The 24,503-nt window shown below is 34.6% G+C and overlaps 1 protein-coding gene across 1 annotated transcript in view; it reads right to left on the bottom strand.

Moving 5' to 3' along the window:
• The window catches only part of LOC150106355 (serine/threonine-protein kinase 10-like), a 413,234-nt gene that overhangs the window by 220,184 nt on the left and 168,547 nt on the right, over nucleotides 1–24,503 (bottom strand). Inside the window, exon 11 of the mRNA XM_090393096.1 lies at nucleotides 11,653–11,794. Within this exon, the coding sequence (XP_090249222.1) occupies nucleotides 11,653–11,794 (142 nt within the window). The remainder of the gene's footprint in view (nucleotides 1–11,652; nucleotides 11,795–24,503) is intronic.

Raw genomic sequence — 24,503 nt, 5'->3', positions numbered from 1 at the left:
TGTGGACAATTAGTCCAGAAAATATAAATCACAAGAATAAGTAAGAGAGCATAAGCAAACTAGCTCATCTCTTAGTCCCAGCTGAAATATATGATTACACAATTGTAAATGTTGCTTACATAAAAAATAATTTAAAATAATTATATATATATAAAAAAAAGCATCGATTCTTTGTAAATTCAATCTATGCACTTCCTTCAAACCAGCTCGAAAATGGTCTTCCTTCTTCCCATCTATAAAGGATATATTACCACCTTTTCTTTCCTTATCAGGTGTCTATCAGGTACTCTTCTCATGCCATTTTTGCTATTTTGGACAGACTGGCCATTCTGCTTTGATTAGAATCCAAGAACATCAAGACTATAGTAGATTTTTGGAATCCAACAAGTTCTGGCCTCACTTCTCATGCTGACACATGCACAGAGTTCTTTAAAACCAAACAAATCTTCTTCATTCCAGCAAATTCAAATTTTGCTTTAAATGTGAAACTCTATGAAATCATCTGAACCTTAACCACTCAGACTGCATACCAATCTCCAAGTTTTGGAAAGTGATCACTATTAATTTTTCATAATTTTTTTAAAATAATTATTTAAAATTATTTTTTATCTACACAACTTTTACAATTGTTTCTTTGAACTCTATCACATATTTCAGCTTCAACTGAGACATGGCCTAGTATGCATATGTTTTGAATGTAGTTATCGGTATGTCTCCGTGATGATGTTCATGTAATGTTGGATGAAATATATTGGATTTATTGAATAAAATTCTATACATACATTTTTTTTTTTTACATGAGTAAGCCATAAAAGTTTTTAAATATGCTAACTTTTATATGGAAGCTTTTGATCAACGTGCTCCAGATCTCTTTACTTAAAAGCTAAAAGTCTGGCTTAGATATGTTGAAGATGCTTTCATTACCTGGTCCCAAAGCTGCCAGACTTTAGACACCTTCCTCAGCCACCTGAATAAATATAAACACATACAATTCAGAATTAAAATTGAAAGTCAGAACACATTTCTATTTCTGGATGCACTTCTCACATGTCTTGTAGAGACATGTATGCTATAATATAATTCAGCGAAGGAAAGACTTCTGGAAGGAAGTCTTTCCTTCGCTGTTACCGTAAATACATATTTATGGTAACAGACATACTGGCCAATATACATATACATAAACTCTAACTACCAAACTATATTCTTATTACCATCCAACATAAAAACTAGGTGTCATTAACACATTAAAAACATGGCATTAAAGATTTGCTCTAATGAACAAGCTCTTAGGCATGAAATAAAAATTATCAGCAATACTTTTCTAAAAAATGGCTACAGCAAAAATACTATCAACAAAATTCTTCACAAGATTGCACCTAATAATAAAAATAAAGTAGATTACATTAAAACTGTTAGCCATTCCATACATTAAATGGATATCAAATAAAATAGCCAGAATACTACACAAATACAACCTTAATGTCACCTTTAAACCTTCTGCAAAATTAAAGAAGTTATTCATCTCCTCTAAGGATACTCTTCCTCCCCTGGCCCGCCCTGGAGTATACCATATTCAATGCGCCTGTAACCTGCCATATGTAGGTTACTGGATGCACAATTCTGGAAAAAGAAACCTAAATGACATATATGGTAAATCTGGCTTTTCTGTTCATGCCCTGGATACTCTACACAGAACTGACTGGAAAGATATCTGTTCTTTACATTACACCAAAACTTAGTATGAGTGCAAATTTAAGGAGGCCTTGAAATTTTAATCAACCATCTTAATCTCAACAATAATGATGGCGTAAAAATCCCAAGAATATGAATGCCACATATTCTACTCACATAACCTTTTTTGGTCCAAATAATTTATTATAAATTATGATTAGTACTCCAGGATCTTAACCTTAATACAACAAATACTTATGTCAAATTATTGATTAGACTATTTTTGCTGTATTAAAAGTATAAATGATAATTTGAATTTGTTCTTTGGACATATAAAGATAGGACATAGTTCTGATCAACTTTTTTTTTCCCCCTCACTTTTTCCTCTCGTTTTTTTCCTAGAAATCAGTCCTGTTAAATAACAGTCTATATATATAAATTCCAGATGATGACCTTAATATGAAGGTCAAAACATTGGGAAACATTAAAAGAAAGAATATCTGAGGGTATGTTCACTCTTTATCTGTCCCTGATCTTTGTTTATTCCCAATAACCATGAAAAAAAATATACATAATTAGTCTGGGCTCATCATTTTGAGGTGAGCTCCTCTTAAACCCCAGCAAAGGCTCTATATTCTGTCCTATTATCTCCTACTTCAATTTTACCATAAGTTGGTTCTTGGTAGGTCATATGCCTCGGAACTGTCCCGAATGGATAGGACTGTACGTGTTGCCATTAGATCATGGCTCCGATTACTGCCAGACACCCCAATAGCATATTTCCATTCTCGGGTGAAGGATAGCTGGGGGGGGTCCATCATTAAGGTGGCCGATTCCACGGCTTCGCTTATCTAGAATAGGAAAACTTGCAGCTTCATCCTCTCCTATCTGTAGAGAGGCTTTCCATAGCCCTAGTATCCAAGAGGACTTTAGACATGTGAAAGGGGTGGACCCAGTATCACGGCGCCCAGATTGAGAGAGCAAGAGATGAGCATAAGAGATGGGTGTTTTTGCTTTACAGTTCTATAGATGGCACCTCCTTAGTAGAAGCTCACTTGGTACCCCACAACATTAGTGGGTACGTGACAGGACTAGATTACTTCCAGGTTTTGAGTTTATCAATTTAACAAGGACTAGAATAAATGCCCTACCCACTAGGGCATGCACAGTCCGATGGGGCAGTGAAGACATTAGCTGTAGGGCTGGCCGTTGTTACAGCGAGACTTTGTCTCATATTTTCCAATGCTGTTTCAGGACACATGGTGTTCATGTGCAGAGACATGATGCTGTGGTCTCCATATTGGATAACCGTTTTAATAACAAAGGTTGGGAGACCACAGTTGAACCACACTACAGAACAACTTCTGGCATTAGAAAGCCAGATATAGTAATGAGGAGAAATGGTGGTGGTGTTTGGGTGATTGATGTTCAGGTAATGAGTACTGGGCACTCACTTATCTATTGCTATAAGAACAACGTTCAGTACTATGAGCAAAATCTTGACCTTGCCAGGCAAACAGAAGAAGAGTTTGGGGGGGGGGGGCTCCCTGTTTTACTAGTGCCACCATGTCTATAAACGACATGTGGAGTACCACTTGCTATAGAGACTTGTCTTTACTTGGTTTATCCAAGAGTGATGTTAAATTTATTTCTTTGAGGGCCGTGCAGAGTGCACTGGTGGCCTGGCATTACCATCAGCGCATGACAAATAGGATACCAAGGACTGGCGTCAGGTGATACTCTTATAATCTTTCTTTTTATGTAGAGGCTTTGGCCTATTGTAAAGGCTTCGGCCTTCTTAAGTCCTTTTGGACATTATGTAATAAAATAAAATAGCATATCATTACATTTTAAATGACTCCAACACACATGCATTTACAAAATTTGATATACCACCAGAGGATGCTAAATCTAGTAGCCTCTCTTTTTTGACTCTGGTTTAAGATTTCTTTATCTCAATTTTGGAATAATATTCAACTGCTGTCTTAATTTACTGCTCTTCAAATTCTGAAATTTGGAGAGCAGTAAATATTCCTTGACAATTTAATGTCTACAACCTCAAGCAGATTCCTTTTCCTAATGAAATCATTTTCCTTGGCAATTTAATGTCTACAACTTCAAGCAGTTTCCTTTTCCCAATTCTATTGACCAAGTCAGAAGAAATAGTGAGTTATTTACTGTAAGCAATTAATTAACACAAACACAGACTAACAGATAACTCTTTGCATTCTCCAACAATCTTGATGACTGCTTAACAATTTCTCATTTCAATACCTTAGAGATCACCTTTCCTCTTGGTAATTCCGACCATAACTTTGTCCAGGTTTCCATGTTCCTATAGTTCTATTCTAGCTGCTCTCAATCTTATATTCTTTGGTACTAAAATGATGATAAGCAGAATAACTTCCACATTCTAAAACTCGGATTTTAAGTCATTGTTCAGTGATCGTATGCAAGAAAGCTGCTAATGACCAATTGTAGCTCAGAGTGATTACTAAATGTATTAAAAGAGGTAGCGTAGCACTTATTACAGCAATGAATACATTATATTCATTGCAATAATAAGGATAGCTTCTTTCAAAGGAAAAGATTGCATTACATGACTCTATTGAACTGAACAAGAATAACTCCCTCACCACCAACCTCAAAGAAACTAATAGCTAAAGTTAACTATAGCTTTTATCTGATAAAGGTCACTGTTAGTTTCCGACAACTGCATTGCACTCAGCCATTTAATTTCTTCCAATGCCAGCCCCTGTGAGGAATGTTTGAAGTTGAAATCACTAGATGAAAGTTGTATTACAGAAAGCAATTCTTTAGAATGCTTAATGTACTGTATATCCTGGAACTTTTGTAATGTTTTTGATTTATGTGCTTTTAGCAATTGTGGTAGAGTATCAGTGAAAAACATCATATTTTGCTTTAAACTTTCCTTGCTATTATGCATCCTGGATTCTACTGGAGTTCAGGAAACACTGGAAACTGAAATAATTTATAGACAGCAATTACTGCTGCCTGAAAAATACCCTCTATATTTCTTGGCAGGCAAACTACCATAGCATGGTCTGCCTCCTAACCTTTGCAAATGAATCAGACTGCTTCTTCTCAAATTTCCCCATCAATGATGGAGTGCCCAAAGACACCACTTTCACCCAGTCTCTTCTTTCTGTATATATCAATTGAATCCTCAGGATTACCATAACCAATACCTTTAACTCCAATTTCCTTGCTATTCTTCAGTAGAGTAAGGATAACCTTGTAAGCTTCAATGCTACCAAAACAGAGTTCAGTCTTATTTCTTGTAAGAGAGATCTTGCTCAGCAATGACTAAAATTACAATGATCTCAAGAACAAGCACAGTAACATGTATGGAAGGTGACAGTGACAATGGCACTTCCTGTGATTATTGCTGATGACAGATAGGGATGCACCAAAATTTATGTAGAATTATATCATTTCTATTGCAGTTCACTGAGTTCTGTAGCACGAGCCACTTCCAGGAATAGTCACTGTGATCTGCTTAGTAGCTTTGCTTTTTTTCCATTTGATGAAATAGTCTTCATCCAAGGCATGTTGTCCTAATCTGCTTTTGGTTGTCTATACTGAATATATTTTTTATGTTCTTTACTTCTTAATATAGTGGGATGCCTTGCCTGTCCAAAGTACTAGATCCCACACTGACCAGGAATACAGCAGACACCTGGAAAGAAGAAAGGATCTTGGTTGTTCTTAATATGTCAGAGGAAAATGGAGACATTATCCAAAGGTCTGTAAACTGTTCTGATTTTGCACTGTTTCAGGAGTGAACCCAGTTTATTTTTTGTACCTTTTATGTAGGGTAAGAATATGGTATGATAAAGTGACCATTGGCCAGCTGTAACATTGTCTAATATATTTATGGTTTTAATTCTTATCAATGTTGTAGGGTCCACCATTATTGGAATGTACGTTGATGTATCACATAATAATTCTTTTATTTTGTTATTGTAGTCACCTGTACTAAGGATCATTGTAGCATTTCCTTTGTCTGTTTTTACTATAGCTATGTTATTGTTCAGTTTTAGATTTCTCAAGGCTGTCTTTTCTCCCTTAATTTTTTGTTTTTATTTACTATTTACCAACTTATCCATTAACTACTTTTCAAAAGTGACTTTTAAAGACTTTTCAAAAATGGTTCGATGTTGTGAATGTAATATGCATGCATGGAGAAATGTGAGAGATGTGTTTGTGGAGAGACTGAACAGGAGACAAGAGAAAGTATGGATTTGTCAGAAGTGCAATATTTTATTAGACGAGTTAATAAATGTGAAACAGACTGAAGAAATGAAAAATAGCATAGGTGAAAGAAATGGAACAAAAGCTAGTGAGACTGATGGAGAGAAAGAACGTAGAAGCAAAAGTAAGCTGTGGCAAAACGAGAGGTAACAAGACTACAAGAGTGACAGGCTGAAATTGTCGGAATGCAAGATTTGATGAAACAGTTATTCAAAATGAAATGAGGAATACGCAAAGCAATATTAGACATTTAGTAGAAACAAATGAAAGTGTGCAAAAGAATAGAATGAAAGAAAAGAGAGTAAAAGAGATGATGAGTGATTCAAGTATAGCAATGTATGGAGATTTCATTGTTAGAAGATTGGTTAATGAGAGAATCCACAAAGTCTGCTATCCAGTAGGGAGAATGAGCTAGATAATTCATGTTTTGGACATGAGTAGGAAATGACACAGAGAGTTGGAATTATGAATGATATGCTAGCAAAGCTGAGTGAGGAGAAAAGGATATAGTTTGTGGATATATGGCATGCATTTGAGAAAAGAATGGAATTATAGAAGTAATGGCTTGCATTTGAATGGCTTTGGGGTAAGTGCATTGGAGAAACTTGCTAGATGAAGTGTAGTATGTGATGCAAGCAAGAGATCAGAAGTAAGAGATGAAGTGAAAGATCAGGAGAGTGGCAATGAAGAGATAGAAGTGTTTGGCAATGAAAGCAATAGTAGTAGTGTGAGAGAGATGAAGAGAGAATGTGAATGCAAGAGAAACTAGAAAATTGGGGAGAGCCCAGGTGGACAGGGAGATATGGCACAGGGAAAGTGGATGTTGGAAGTAGTAGTGAATGTAGCGTATGGGAATTGATCACCATAGAAATGTAATAGATTGGGATGTGGGTGGAGAAGTTGAGACTGAGTGGATAAACGTGGTGCTGAGCGGCAATACAGATGACTGGGCAAGGGCAGATGTGGTACGGAAATCACAACCAACAAGTGGCTTGAGTAGGATTTACAAATAAACACAGTTTATTGGTAAATAAACTCCTGTGTTTATTTACAAATGCCAGAAGTATCAGAAAGAAAGGAGATGAAATGGTTTCTGACTGAATTTTTGCCCCAAAATCATTGGAATAAGTGAAATATAGTTGAATGAAGATCATATCCTAACAGGAATAGAAATAGAAGGGTACAGTGTTTTTGCAATGATAGAAAAGACAAGAAGGGAGGAGGAATGCTGCTAATGATAGCAGGAGATTTATGTCCAAAGAAGGTACACAAGAGAAAAATGGTATTAAAATTAAAAGAAACACATGTATTAACCACAGTGAAAATTATTTATTTGTAAATATTTCATCCTAAGTATCTTAGGACATCATCAGTACAGTAGTTTAAACAATAACAGGAATAACATACAGTTAGGACACATGATTACAATCGAATCTCATTAAACATGCGTAATGTGTTGCAGAAGTTAAAAAAAAAAAAAAAAAAAAAAAAATGGTATCAATGGTTATCAGACAGTGTGGTGTAGGTTGAGAGGAAAACATATTTAGTTGGCTGTTACTATAGGCCAGGGAATGTGAAGAGTGGTGATGATGAAAATGTATACACAACTTGGGTTAGTAAACAAAGGAAGAGTGATTATTATGGGCAATTTTAATTATGGTGGTATAGATTGGAATGAAGCCATAGCATTTGGGAATAAGGAAAATGAATTTCTTGAGTTCTTGAGAGACAAATATCTCATGCAGCATGTAAAGGACAGTACGTACGTGAAGTTACATTTTAGATCTGATCGTTTCATCAGAGGATGTAATTGTGAATAGGGTTTGCAATTTCCTCCAATTGGTAAGTGTGATCATAAAGTGATCATCTAGGTCATTGTTTCCCAAATTTTTCCTACGACGGAACACTTCACAAATCCTGAAATTTTAACGGAACACCTTGGTTAGAGATGAGTATCATCGGTCTCATATTCAATGTAAAAGCACACACTGTCGGCAAAGCAGGCTGTATCGCATCGCGTTGACTTTATTTGTGACCGCACATTTACTAAAATAGATACTTCAGTACTTCACTTGTGCTCGGAGGTGTCGACAACTACGGGCGGCTGAGTCCAGGCCAGCGCATGCTGGCCTTAATAGCATAGTCCACATGCAAAATGAGGAGCGCCTGATTTTCAAACATGTTTGAACTTGTAGCAGCATTTAAAACTATTACAGGCTAATATTAATTATAATATTTCAAGGAACGCTTATTCACTTTCCACAGAACACAGTTTGGGAAACCCTGATCTAGGTTATGGCTAGCCAGCCATATGCAGACTTCTGTAAGGAAAGGATACACGAGTAAACACAAGGCTGATGATTATGACAAGCTTAGGAAGGCAGCCTGGAGCTACAGCATGGAATAAGGAGTTATGTAACACAAAAATAAATGCTGTTTGGAAATTGACAACAGTATCAATGTGTGAATGTATAGCAAAGGTCAAAAGACTGAATAAGGTAGGTGTAAAATGGATCAATGAGGGACTTAATCTGGAAGAAGTCAATTTGGAGACGGTATACAAGATGAATAATGGTAATAATCAGTTACATGAAGAGTATAAAGAACAAGCCAAGAGAGTGACTCAGTTAATAGGTCCAAAAAAACTCTCAAGAAAAACCCTTGAGAGTTTTTTTTTTAGATATGTGGAGTAAAAAGAAGAATGATTATGGTAAGATTACCTTCCTACTGGCCGAGGTGGATGAAATAGTGAGACCAAATTGCACTTCTCCATGTTATTCAATGGGTGTTACAGAATCATATCCAGATTTATCTGGACATCATGGCTGGTTGAGGTGTTAATGGATGAAAATGGTAGAATGGTAACTGCTGAAGACATTGATGAGATATTCACTGATCAATTTATTATCATCCTCATCAGAGTGAAATCATGAGAAACTTAAGTGTAGAGAAAACAGGAGAGAATGGCCTAATTGTGAGTGAGCAGGAAGCATTTGAGGAAATAAATAATCCCGATATCAATTAGGCAACAGGATTTGGTGATGTATCATAACACATCTTAAGAGAATTAGCAGTGGCATTGGCATGCCTATTTAATAAGTCATACAACAGCAAAGTTTCCAAAAGAGGGGAATCCACTGCATAAAGGTGGTGTTAAGGCTGTGACTAAAAATTATAGGCCAAGGTGTGTATATCTGAAGTTGAGGATTAGGTACTAGAGAGATTGGTGAGAAGTAGTATACAGAAATGGGTTGATAACAGCAATATTCTCTGGGGTTGTCAAAGGGAGATCATGTTTTACTAACTTACCTATGAAATATAACAAGGTGACCAAGGTCTTGGACAAGGGAAATGCATATACAGTGGTATACTTAGATTTAGCAAAAGCTTTTGATAGACTGCCACATGACAAGCTGTTAAATAAATTGACATGGATAGGATTGGATAACAAACTTCCGAGTTGGATCAGTGACTGACTGGCTGTCAGATAGGTACCAGAAAGTTGTATATGGGAGGTGCAGTATCATGAAAGAGAAAGGTCAATAGTGGAGTGCTGCAGAGATCAGTTCTGAGACCATTGTTGTTCAATTTGTATATTAATGATATTATTATTATTATTTGTGACACCTCCAAGGAGTCCAAAGACTCGTTGCGGGAGGATACCTACTGTACAACTCTCCGTCTCCACTACTACACAGAACCTCTACTACCAATCACCTACATCAACGCCATCTACTGCCCACAACCACTACCACCGCAACTAGTATTTTTTTGTCTGTAAATTACGTGTGTTCTGAAGGGCTCATTTGTCTATATTGGGATGGGTTTAATTGGTGATATGTAACTGTTTGCAGATGATGCAAAATTAGGGAGAGCAATGTAAAGTCAAACAGATGTTATGGCAGCAGCGTAGCTGGGGGGGGTTGCCCCGACAGCACTTTTTTGGCATTTATGAAATCTTGCCATACAGCCTATAAAACAGCAACTGAGTGATGAAATAGACTTTGACAATGTCATTGACGATTTTGCTAACAGAAAAGCAAGAAAAAGAGCATTTTAGAATGTTGGAATTAAAGTTTTACTTCAAAAATAAACATAGTGTTTTTAATTTATTGACCTATATGTCGTTTTGACTTTTTGTAATATTTTTGGTGTGTGTTGAGAGGGGTGGCAAAATCAGGGACCACCCCATGCGGCAAAAGCTCCAACTACAACACTGTGTTATGGTCTTACACAGAGTGTAAGGTTTTGAAATTTAGTAAGCAATAATGGGATGCAAAGTATACACTTAGTGGGAAACTTTAAAGAAGGAAGAGGAGATGAGAGATCCAGGAGTGGGTGGGCATGGACCTGAACTTCAGTTGTGAAGACGTTACATCAGATAATGGCAATGCAGAGGATCCTGATATATAGAAATAACAAAGTTACAATGCCACTGATATATAAGGCCTTGATCAGGCCTCACATGGATTATTATTATCCAGAGATTTGGTCACCAGGTTTTCAAAGTGATGAGGATATGTTAGAAAGGTTCCAGAGAAGATTCACAAAGGTGGTTGGTGGTCTTTGGAATGTATGAGGACAGACTGAAAGAATGTAAACTACAAAGCTTTTTGAATAGTGTGTGTGTGGGGGGGGGGGGATATGATTGAGACAAATAAGCTAGTCAGGGATGTTATCAGGTTGACGCAGAAGATATTTTTCATACTAAGGGAGAGTAGGGCAGAACAAGAGGCCATCCCCAGAAACTGTATAAGGAGGGTATGAATAGAGGAGTGAGGAGCAGATTCTTTACATGGAAAGTAGTTGGCGAGTGGAATGAATTGCCTGAGTATGTTGTAAACGTAAACACATTGAATCAGTTTAAGCATGATTGGATGAGTTTTGTGTGTGATAATGTGTAATGAGTCTCTGACCACATGGAGGTCAGATGTTAATAATAATTACATATTACTTAAGCAATTTAATTAGCTGTTACAAACACAGTTAATTACTTTTCATTAAAATATTAAAAAAGGTGATAAAGGATTTACCTTTTTAAATATCTAATTTTGTTCCGATTTGCATGATTAATTTCGTAGTCAAAATAGCAAATTTTAGGTTGTTAAAAATAATTTAATTTTTTTTTTTTGGGGGGGGGGGATATTTATTGAAATTTACCTTTTTTTCATTTTTTTTAAACCTAGATTAAAAGTAAATAGATATCCTGGAAATGAAAAACTTTCTCTCCTTGAAAAGCTAGATAAAAGGCGTAGAACTGATATATATGATAAATTCTAGTTACTGATGGTCAACCAGAGGATATATGCACAAACACAGTAAATGATATGGTTAAGTGAACATAAAATATTTTTTGCTTCAACCACTAGGCAACTTAATTCTTTATGCAATTTAAAGAAAAGCATTCCAAAATTTTTCTATTTATTTTATGCAACAAAGTATTGAATCAAAGTATTTATATATGACGAAAAAATTAACATGAAATCTAATCCCTTAAATCCAACCTGCCTACCTAGATAAAAAAGATTTCTAGATATGTATGTATGTTCAAGCTGGAGAAAGACTCTAAATTACTGCAAAGAACCTGCATTCAATCAAACCATTAAGTTAGTTAACCAATCCTTTGAATCATTTAAAAATGTATATTACCAACTTGAAAACATGCAAAGTTTAAATAGCATTACTTCAGTTGATTACAAAACTTGCCTGTTAATTTCTTTCCTTTCTTCCTTCTGCTGTTCATGAAAATCACCAAGAAAATTTATATCTGCTGTACATTTTCTGCTGGCTATAATTTTTCTTCCATTACTTCTACAGCCAAGTTGATTAATATTTTCAGGTAAGGAAACTAAAAAAATCAAAATTTATTTTCATAAATATGTATCATATAAACATACACACACCCACACTGTGTATGTGTGTGTATAATATAAATATATAAATAATTATATATATATATATATATATATATATATATATTTGGGAATATAAATGTATTCCCAAACTGGAGCCACTGCATTTTCATCATTCTTAGGGTACAGTTTCATAATTAGTTTATGCTTATATGTATATATTTAAACAAATGCTTAACCTACAAAATGCTCAAAATTTCTGAAAGAACACTTTTATAAAAGGATCATAACCATCATGCAGAAAAGAAAATCACCACTTGGATAAGAAACACTTTGCTGAAAATCATCAAAAAATTAATTCAAGTTTCTAATGTTATGTGCAAAAAAAATCTTCAGGTACATATATGACATGTACTTGACTAAGTTGGTATTGAAAATGTCCTCTGGTTGTAAAAACCTGGGTTCAAATCTCATCTGGGATGCCAAGAACCTTTATTAGGGTTTTCAAATGAAGGTGAGTTAGCCACTCTCATATGGATGTGGTAGGGTTTTTCTTTCCAGAAACCCACATTTATTGGAGGAAAAAAACAGCCTGAAGAACACAGACAATTTACAGACACAATACACTGGCCTCACAGCCTTTTTTTTTTTTTTTGAGCAGATTATGGCCAAAGCAACTAACAAATAAGTGTACTTGAAGGCTATCCGGAACCAACTTCTCCATGTAACACAAGAAAACTTAGCATGGGTAGAGTCAAGAACATGCAGAAGAGATTGATGACAGAATTTAGAGAAAATGACACAGTAGTACATTTGTGATCATGGTTTTTATATAATGGGTTATGATGATAAAATATCTAATAGTAATAATATTTAGCAGTATTTATGTAATTCCAAAAAAGTCAAAAGGTGAGATAAGCTTGGAAAAGCAAGATGGCTGTAAGACAAATGTAACTGTTCATTATATCTGTAGCAGAACAATGAAGTATCAGTCCTTGCATATGGTGAGTATAGCCTAAGTCAATGCTCTTCATGTTGGTATTCCCAAACTGGAGCCACTGCATTACCGCCATTCTCAGGGTCCTATTTCAATAATTAGTTTTTGCACTGCACTGGTATACTGAGAGACGATTAATGGTTTTTAAAACCTTTTTTAAAATCTAACATTATTATTACTGTCATCTTTCTTTCCTACATTTTGATTTTATATAGTAATTCGGTTACAGAAAAGAATTAGAAATAAAGAAGTTCGTTATAAAAAAAACAGTATTCTGGTATTAATCATGTAAAACTTTATTAATGGTTTCTATATAGTAATTCTGTTAATGATTACTATATATATAATTATTAATGATTTTCTGTATTTTCACCTCTGCTTCAGAAGCTTTATCAAGGATTAACAAACTGTGTTTTTAAGAAAAAGCACACACTCTACAATTCATTTGAAAAGTGTATTAAGTTCTTCAAATGAGAAAGGAAAAAAACCTGTCAAATTTTGAATGAACAGCAGATAAAGGTAACCATCTCATTACCAAAGAAGTTATCTGTGTTCTGTTCTACAAATGTACTACAACTGATAATGAAAAGCCAAAAATTTACATAATACTCTTGCAGAGACAGACAGGAGAAGCTGAAGGGATTTCTGCAGAAAAGACAATAAGCACACATGCAAGAACAAAGGAGACAATACCGAAAAGGAAACATCTGGACATGTTTATTATTGCAACAAAGTACCACTTTGGGACATACAACAAATAAATTTAACTTAAGGAATAAATGAGTTTGAGAATACATCGTGCAAGGTGGGTTGTTTAATATGCCTGTAAAATAGATGATTTTTATTGGTTTTATTGTGCTTTTTTCTTAGAATAATTAATGTTTTATACGATATCACTGCTATTTTTTATAATGCTAACCCGAATAATGAAGTCATTGGCTTATTCTAGTGAAAAGAAACATGCTAGCATTGATACAAATGAGGATACTGAAAGTAAATTAACTTATAAAATCTCAAGTCTATAATACATAAATAGAACAGATGACACAGGAAGTAGAAGAAGTCAAGAAGCATTTAGAGAATGCACAGGAAAGACAAGAAAGAAAAAGTAGCAACATGAGAGACAACAAAGCACTGAAGTATTATTATCATTACTCAATAAGATATTACTGAGTAATGATCAGGTAAGAATAAAATATAATATAAAATAGAAATATCTACAATGGAAGTGGTGGTGAAGCACGATACATAGTCTCTCTCCCACTCAAATGCCAACCTCACCCTCTTGTGGTCCATTCTGAACTAAAAGAATAAACAGGGCACTGGTGACCGTGTATGGGCGGTATAACTAACATCCTAACATAGTAAATGCTGTTAGATCTGCCTATCCAGAGGCATTAGGTAGTGGTCCTACCACTGGACTTACCCAACAACAGGCTAGTAACCTACCCTTTGGAATTTCAATATACTTGCAAGTTTCATCCAAAGAAAAGCCGGACCACAAAGAAGAGAAACTTGATAAATAACTAAACCTAGCTAACATAAAGATCTGTATAGTAACACAAGGGGTGCTTAAATTTCAAAACTGTATAACTGAGAGGAGACCTCCACATAGCCTTTAAAGCAATGCGGAGAACCGACCAGGGCTTCTTACCTAATGTCCAATCCATACCTTCTCGTGGTGTACCCTGTTGGGTACACCACGAGAAGGTATGGATTGGACATTATCTACCTGGATACTGAACGAATAAGGATAGGCCGGCAATCTGGGATTTAGCTGACCAAATTGTATTGTTATTGGCTTAAACTAAAATACAAAATAATGGTACAACATAACAAAATTTCATGCCGGCTGGGGAGTTGCTCGGTTAAACAAGGCCCCCGTTGAACAGTGAAAAGTCAGCTACTGGAACAAATCTGAAAACACACCCTAACTCAACTTCACCGAGTTAAAGATCAGTACTATCAACATAAGAAGTCTGAATGGGAAAGAAATGGAGCTAGCTGAGGAATTAGATAAGTACCAGATCAACATAATAGGGGTGACAGAAACAAAAAAGACAAAAACTTTTGAGATCTTTCTGAGCAATAAATACAAAATGTTATACTCAGGCAATGACAATCAAGGAAAAGAAGGAGTAGCCATAATATTCAACACTAAATACGATGCTAATCTTCTTGAATGGCAGGCAGTTTCAAGTAGAGTGATGTGGGCAAATATGAGAATGGGGAACTGGACAATGAGATGTATTTGTGCCTGTGGTCCCCACAGAAGTTGCTACTAAGGTAGAAGTGGAGGAATTTTTTGAGGCTTTAGAGAAAGCAACTGACACAATGAAAAAGAAAAAGTTGGTCCTTGTTGGGGAGCTAAATAGCAGAGTAGCAAATAATTGTCAGACATACAAAATATTTTGGAAAAATTTGGAGAAAAGAGCAAAGCTAATAATAATGGCAAATACCTGTTGGATTTCTGCTCAGGACATGGACTGGTTATTACTAACACCATGTTCCAACATAAAAATGAGCACAAATTCACATGGAGAGAAGAGGCAAGGAATAAGAAAAGTCTCAGTGACTATGTTATTGTTGATAGTGATGTTTTCTCCCTGATGAAGGACACCAGAGTGTACAAATGATTTAAAATTGGAAGTGATCACTTTTTAGTCTTGAGCAGGATAAAACTGAATTTCATATTGAAAAGAATAACATCTAAGAAAGTTTTAAAGCAAATAAAACTGAGCAACTCTCAGATGTTAACTATAGACTAAAATACACAAAGATTATTGAAGAAAAAATGAAGGAGTCTGAGAACAGGAACCAAACCTTGGAGATACAGTGTCAAGTCTTGAAGAAAACCCTGATTGATTCAGCCAGAGAGGCATGCGGTATGGTTGTCGGCAAATATAGAAAAATCAGAACTCCATGGTGGACACAGCAAGTTAAGGAGGCAGTGAAGGAAAAGAAGAAAGCATATCAAAAGTTCCTGGCAAATATGTCTGCTAGTGCTCTTAGAGAATACAGACACAAATGTAAGAAAGCCTAAACACTGTGTAAAACTAGCTAAACAAAAGTCATGGGAGGACTTTGGCAAGAACATAGAAAACAAATATCAAGAAGATGTCAAAATATTCTGGAGGTTGTTGAAGAAGCTTAGAAATGGAGGAAAGAGTGCTGCAAAAAGGAGTTAGAGATGATAAAGGTGACATTAAACGAGAGAAAAAGATATCCTTGAAGTATGGAGTAATTACTTCAAAAAATTGGTAAACAAAACAATTAGTGACAGCACAGCAGTAAGAAACACTCAACACGAATGAAATCAGAAATACATATCCATACTTGAAGTAGAAAAAACCATCCAAGGCTTGAAATGTGGAAAGGCAGCAGGAGTAGATGATATTTGACCAGAAATGCTGAAGTATGGTGGTATAAAAGTCTTACAGGGGCTTCACTGCATAGTTCAGAAGGCCTGGACAGAAGGACGAATTCCCGATGATTGGAGTAGAGTTCTCATAGTGCCCATATATAAAAAGGGAAATAAAACTGAATGTGAAAATTACAGAAGTATTTCTCTACTGAGTGTTCCTGGTAAGATTTATGCAAGTATACTTGAGAAACAGTTGAGAAGAATTGTGGAAGAGATGCTTGTTGAAGAACAAGCTGAATTCAGCCCAAATAGAGGCTGTCAAGATCAGATTTTCACTTAATGACAAACAGTTGAGAAATCATGGGAATATAACAAAGAGCTGTATTTAAGTTTTATCGATCTGGAAAAGGCATATGACAACAAGGTGCCAAGAGAGAAGCTATTCAAAACGCTACAGTTATATGGTGTCAATGGGGCATTTTATCAAGCAATACTTAGTCTTTATTTGAGTTTTAAGTCAGCAGTTAGAATTGAAGGAAGTACAGGAAGATGGTTTAATGTTAAATCTGGTGCCAGACAATGATGTACATTATCCCCTCTGTCATTCATTATCTATATGGATTACATTATGAAGGAAAGTGGTATTAAACATGATATCAAAATTGGAGATGTTAATGTCAGCTCTTTGCTTTATACAGACGATGTTATACTTCTAAATAAATCTGCTACAAGTCTGCAAGATTCTCTGACTAAATTGAATAACTGTTGTAATAGATATAGCATGAAGGTCAGATAAAAAGACAAAGACAATGAAAATAGGTAGAATCGTTGAAAATGTCAACTGTGTTGTGAATGGAGAACCTGTGGAACCAGTAAAACATTTCAGCTACTTAGGCACGATTTTTAGTGAAGATGGTAATTAAATATGGAAATAGACAACAGAATCAACAAAGGTGGTATAGTAGGAAGTCAATTGAATAAATTCATATGAAATAAGAGAGAAATTAGTTGGAACACTAAATTAGCTGTGTACAAGACAGTGTTCAAACCAGTTTTAACTTATGGATCTGAGAGCTGGGTCAGAAGTAAAACATTGACCACAGACTAGAGACTGCAGATATGAGAGTCCTGAGAAAGATTAGAGGCGTGAACAGATGGCATCAATGGCAATATCATATTAAAAATGAGGATATTAGGAAAGAACTTGACATTGTCAGCATCCAGGAATTCATTAGCAGAGCTAATCTCAGGTGGTATGGTCACTTAAACAGAATGGGTGAGGAAAGATTAGTAAAACAAGTGTTCTCTGGTAGGTTGGCAGGAAAATGGCCCAGGGGAAGACCAAGATATAGGTGGATTGATACGGTATGAAGTGCCTTAGATGATAGAAATATAAGATCAAATAATGTTGGCTTGACAAGTAACAGACTGATCTGGAGGAAAATTGTAGATAGGAAGTTAGTAATGATGTAAATTTTTTATGTAGTGCTATCATGTAGTAGTATCATATCCTGTACACTCCTTGAGGGTACATGGCAGGAATTTGATGATGATGATAGTAACAGAAACAAAGAAAAAAAAAGAAACAAGCAACTATATACAAATCTACAGTGTGTTAAAAAAAAAGAAGAAAGAGCAAAAGCAGGTATAATGATTATGGTACATAAATCTTTAAAGAACAATATTGTTTATTATAACTATTTGAAGAAAAGACTAATAGAAATAGACTCAAGACATTAAGATGCCAACAATAATTGGTGATCATATGCACCAGAAGAGGGAAAAGAAGAGGACAGTAATATATTTTATAAAGAATTACAGAATGTCATAGATCAAACAAACAAAACTGATTATTTACTACTAGTAGTAAATTTACTACTAAATAATAGTAAATTCTCCTACTAGTAGTAAATCTACTATTTACTACTAGTAGGAGATTTAAATGCCAGAATAGGAAACAAAAAATACAAAACAAACATAGGTAAATTTGGTGAGGACACATGTAATCAAAATGGTCACAGACTTCAAGATCTTGTCATTTATAATAATATGAGAATAATGAATTTGGTGTTTAAACACAAGGAAATACATAAATATACTTGGTTAGCCAGAGGATGCAAATCAGTAACTGACTATATTATCGCAAATTTTAAATTAGTGGAGCTAATTTTAGACATTGAGGTTTTGAATTAAACTCTGATCATTATACGGTATCAGCAAAAATTCAATTTAAACCAAAGTTGCTAAAAATTCTTACCAACCTAGTTACAAAATTTCTTCATTACAGGATCCCCAAGTTAGACAAATATCAAAAATGCACAAATTCAAAAACAGAAACTACACATGAATGAAGTGACACAGAAGAGGAATGGGAAAATTTGAAACAAATTCTCACAAAAGCAGCAACAGAAAGTTTAGGAATAAAATGCAAATGGATTAGAAAAAGAGGATTATATGACTGGAAAAAAGAAATAGAAAATATAATAAAAACAAAGAAGGACAGTTACCAGAAATGGCTAAATTCTAAAACAATAGAAGCAGAAATAGAGTATAAAAGAAACAGTGCAATTGCAGAAGTAAGGGAAAAAACAGAGAGAGAGAGATGGAACAATTTTGTAACAGAACCAGAAAAGGATATATTTAAGCCACAACCCAAAACCTATAATAAAATACATGAATAAAGAAATAAAATAAAAAATAAAAATACAAACAAAAGATTTAGAAAAATAGGTGACCTATTTCCAAAATCTCCAGACAGAAAAGAATAATGAAATAAAATTTTATAAAACAATGAATGACTTAACAGAAAATATCAAAATATTAGAACTGAAAAATACAATAAAGAAGATGAAAAATAGGAAAACACCAGAAGACAATAGAAATATAGAACTATACAAAAATGTAAATGAAAATTTAATGAAAGACTTCTGAAATTTTTTAATATGGTTTGGATGTCTGGAACTCTTTGAAAAAAAGCACTGGTTATCCCAATCTATAAAAATGGAAATAAAGAACGATTGTAATAGCTATAGGGGAATTGGTTGGAAAATACAGGATATAAAATATATGCAGGAATATTAAAAGAGAAGCTAAACAGTATTATAGAAGACAAACTACTAGAAGAAGAAAACAGTTCTTCTTCTAGTAGAAAGAAAAAGCCGATCTTGCAGAGATCAAATTTTTCCTCTAAAATTATTAATAGAAAAGAGAAGAGAATTTCAAAAAGAAATACACGTGGCCTTTATTGATTATGAAAAAGCCTTTAACAAAATTAGTAGACAAAAACTGTTTAAAATATTAACCGATTTAAATATACCAAAACAACTTTTACAATCTATTCAAGAAATATATACAGGAAATAAAATAGCAGTTAAATTAGAACACATCTCAGAACGGGAAGATATATCAAGAGACAAGGGTGTACCCTCTCACCTCTGCTTTTCAATATATATACAGGTATCCATCGATTAACGTGGTTAATTAATCACTCGATATTACCGCGTATATCAAAATCACGTTAATCAAATCTAATAACCAATGGTAAAAATTACAATTCGTCCATGATCGATTATTGTATTAATAATTAATTTTATATGGTACTCTTTTAAGAAAGATAAAATATGAATGCAAAGTAAATGTTTAATAAATATTTGTACCTACATTATTTACTGCAATTTGTTTATCAAAAGAATTTATCAAGCGTCGTTTGAACAGTTTTAGTTTTTTTCTTATCGGCATAAATTCTACGATAACAAGCAAAATGACTCTCCAGACACTCGGCAAACAAGCAATAAAACATAAAGAAAACACACTGCAAATATAATACATGATGGTACAAATTAAGTGGATATTGAGTCCAATATTATTTCTTTGACGAATATAGAAACTACAAGAGTTTCGTGCCGAATATATAGAAACTAAAAGTTTCAGTAGATGCAAGCATAAGCAACCTTATGGGCAACTCGTAGTAAAGGTGGAGTAAGTTCCGGATCACTTTCCTTGGTATTTTCCATAATGTAAAGCACATCTCCTACAGGGCATGTATGATAAATAAGTCTTTGGCTCTCTATTTCAGTAATACATGATGGTTTATTTATTTTCAGTTACAATCTAGAAATTATTGAACAAAGAATTTAAAAAAAAAAAAAAACTAAACCATAATGACATCGGAGGTCACGGCATCTCTCAGATACAATTTACTGTCAAATATCACAAACCTTTACATAACATGTGTTAAACCAAACTGACAGCAAAAAAAGTGCAGAATATCACTTGTAACATAAGAATGCACAGCTGCTCATGACCTCCAAGCTATACACTGAATTGTGTAAGAATATTTATATTAAACATTTTGCATGTATCTGTCATATCAGCTGCGAGCTCCACAGGGTTAAAGGCATGTTAATTAAAACTCTTGCTGCGTATATCAAGGGATTGTCACAATTAATTTTGCCGCGTTAATCAAATACCGCGTTAAGCAAGGGATACCTGTGTGTGTGTGTAAAATTATAACAATCTGGAAACAGTGTAACCCATTTTGTATAGAAGTAACCCCACAAATGAAGATAGATACACTAATATTTGCAGATGATCAAATAGTATTAGCTACATCAGAAGATGATTTACAAAGATCATTAAAAGATATCTCAAAACAATATAATATGACAATATCTAAAGAAAAAAAAAATAATGGCATTCAAAGGAGAAAACCAAATAAAAAGTAAAATAGTGATAGATAATAAAATATTAGAACAAGTAAATACTTTCAAATACTTCGGATGTTGATTTATCATACGAAGAAGAAAAAGACACACACTAAAATATCAAACTTTGTCAAAGTAAATGGCATTATAAATAATATATTTAAGCCATCCCTAGTACAAAAACACACTAGAATCAGACTATATAATGTCTTGTCAAAACCAACTTTACTATACAGAAGTGAAACATGGACTGTAAAAAACAAGGAAAGATGAAAAATGATTACTATACAGAAGTGAAACATGGACTATAAAAAAAAAGTAAAGATGAGAAACGAATTCAAACAGCAGAAATGAAATTTCTCAGAAAAACAGCTGGATATACCAAGTGGGACCACAAAACAAATGAAGAAATTTCACAATCCCTGAATATAAAACCAATTAATTACTACATAAGACAGTAGACTCAGACTAACAAAAATATTATACAGATATAAAATAAGTGGGAAAAGAAGATTCGGAAGACCAAGAAAGAGATGGCATGAGACCAGAACAGGCCACCTGGCCTAAAATCCATGTTAGCAAGAAGAAGAAGAAGATGATGAAATATGTAATATGGTATGGTGATGCATCTATAAAACATGCCACTGATGACTGTGTTACTACTTTATTTTCTGGGGCTGAAAATGAAGATGTAACAAATGCAACAAAAAAGAAGAGGTAAATAAATGGTAGGTCTCATAGGTACAAAAGATTTAAAATTTCAACATATGAGAGAGAGAGAGAGAGATATGAAATGATTGCTGAAGAAATGAGAGTGAAGAGTAAGACAATAAAAATCATCATCTCTTACCAAGATATGATAGTACTGAATTAAAAAGAAAGATTATGATGGCCAATGGTTCAGTGCAAAGTAAAAGGAATGGCTGCAAGTTTTTGGATGGGTCAACCGAGTTTGAGAGAAGAATTGATTTATATAAGAGAAACTACCTCCACTTGAATGTGTTTGGTGGCAGGCGAAATTATTTATTGGTGTAAGACCTGATATAGAGTTGGGGAATCTAGATAATGATGGAAGAAATGACAGACATGCATAATGCTATGCATTATGGGAAGGGGTCACTATCCAGGTCAGCTTTGACCTTTATTGAGGTCTCATCAGTGTGAGCCAGACACAGAAGTGATATCAAGGTTGAAGAAATCAAGTAGTCATATTTCCTTATACAAGCAGCCAAAAGATGTCACCTTATTATTAAAATATTCTGGATTAGAGATAGATGTTGAAAGATTTTCCACTTGGTTATACTATAAATTAAAGATGCCAAGAAATTATATTCTTGGTTTAATCCTTTATCCAAAAAGTAAAGTATACACTTCATTCATCATATCTTATTTAGTCTTTTGGATATATACTCAGACACTGCAGCTGTTAAATAGTTCTTCATCAATGCCCACACAGCATCTATATCGCTCCGAGTTGTCTCGTAAGTTTTCAATAATCATCGACCTTGTAGTTCGATATATTAATAATAAGAAGAGATATATTCATTGTTGCTCGCTCCATCTGGGGGAAGATTAGACACTCCATTCACAATCCCATTCTTTGATGATATAACCAAATTTAAGACTCTTAAACCCTCATGTGCAATCCATTATGTACTGGCAAAAGACTGTTGTCTCTTAAGAACCTGAGATTTCTTCATTCCAATCAATATTGCTGTAGTTGTCTACAGCAATATTGATTGGAATGTCTCCTTCTATTCACTTTACACCATACTGATTCAAAGCCACTGCCAATTTTTTCTCCTTCTATCTAAACCTTGCATGGACATAATTCCCCTCCCTTCTTGCCTTTCATACTATCTTCACACAAAACATCCTATACCTCCATTTCTATTCCCATCTAGATGTCATTCTCATGTAAACTCAATCAATGTAACAATTTCAACTCCCTTATTTCTGGCACTCCTGGCATTCATAAATAAACATAACACTATCTGGAAAAAAAAAAAAAGAAAAAAAGTTTTTAATTGGTAAACCACTGACTGCTGTATGTACCTTGTATTCCCGTTTCTTTGATTTGCTTGTTTCTATGCACTGAATGAGGTACTGTTATTTTCATTATGAAATATCTGTACAGGCAGCCCTCGGTTTATACCTCACTTCCGTTCCTGAAAAAACAGGCATAAACCGAATAGGCATAAAATGAACCTAATTTTAATGGGAGGTACGAAGTTATGTTCCATGCAGTCAAAAAATATGCACGTGAAGTATGTGTAGCATTATTATATTTGAAGCTTTGATAATACATACATATATATTTGTTAAAATAAAATTATTAATAATGAAAACAAAACAAAATTATATACAAACCATATGAAACTTTGAAAAGATATTACATATTTCTATGTTGAAGTTCCTGGTTTTGGATCACCTGCATTTTTTTTGAAAAAAGTATCCAGTGTTAACTGCCTAGATTTTCTTTTTCTTTCTTTAAGGAGTTCAGTGTAAGGTCGAATAGATGTGATTACACTCCTTTTTACGTTCACACTCCTTTCCCAATCGTAGTCCATTTCACAGAGTTCATCAGTCAATGTCTCTATGCTTGCAAGGATATGCTGTAAATCGACCATTTTTATATCTCTCTCTCTGAGGACCTTCTTCGTTTTCTTTCTCCTCCTTTGGATGTTGACTTAATTGTTCGGCTAATTCTTTTAAGTCTTCATTGGAAAGCGGTTTATCGTGGCTCTCCAATCCCAACTCTCGTGCAAGCTTGGTAACGTCTTCAATAACATTTGCCTTTTGCTCTAATTCCTCGAAGTCGTGCATAAATGCTGGAAGAAGTTTTCGGCATGCATCTTTTAAACATTTTGCTGACACTTCGTTCCAAACTGCCTTGATGTTGTTAATGCCTTCAAAATATCGAATGACCGGCAATAGTCTATAATAGTTTTTCCTGAAATGTCCAAGAATCTTACCATTTCCATAAATCTTATACGGAGTAATAGGCTTTGAAAATTGATATAATCCCCTGTTCCATCGGCTGCAAAAGCGATGTGTTTGGGGGCATGTAAACAACCTTCACATCCAATGGTGTTCTTACTTCAGCAAGGTTTTGAGGATGTCCAGGGACATTATCCAAGAGAAGCAATGCCTTGGCTGCGAAATCATTTTCTTTACAGAAGCGAAGCACAGTAGGACAAAAATTATTTGTATACCAATCTCTAAAAACGTTGTGTAACCCAAGCTTTCTTGTTCCATTTCCAATAGACTGGCAGCATGGCTTTTTAGACCCTTGAAGGTGCGTGGTGTCTGTGAATGGTACACCAACATTGGTTTAAACTTCACAGTTTCCGGAGACATTTGCACCCAACAAAAGCATAAGTCTATCTTTTGCAGCTTTAAAACCTGGAGCAGAACGCTCTTCACAGGAAATGAAGGTGTGTGGTGGCAATTTTTTTCATTAGAAAGCCCAGTTTCATCAACATTAAAAACGAGATCAGGAGGATAACTTCCTTGTTCTGCACAGTCTTGAAATTCTTTAGGAAAAGCAGCCGCTGCCGCAACATCTGCACTTGCTGCCTCACCACATAATTTGACACTATGGCACTTACTTCGAGACTTAAATCTCATGAACCAACTTT

The sequence above is a fragment of the Typopeltis vanoorti genome, chromosome 5 (genome assembly GCF_054136105.1).
Source record: "Typopeltis vanoorti isolate ZY-2024b chromosome 5, IOZ_Tvanoo_1.0, whole genome shotgun sequence".
Classification (NCBI taxonomy): Eukaryota; Metazoa; Arthropoda; class Arachnida; order Uropygi; family Thelyphonidae; genus Typopeltis; species Typopeltis vanoorti.
The sequence above is the reverse complement of the archived record's forward strand: the minus strand, read 5'-3'. Positions and strand labels throughout refer to the sequence as shown.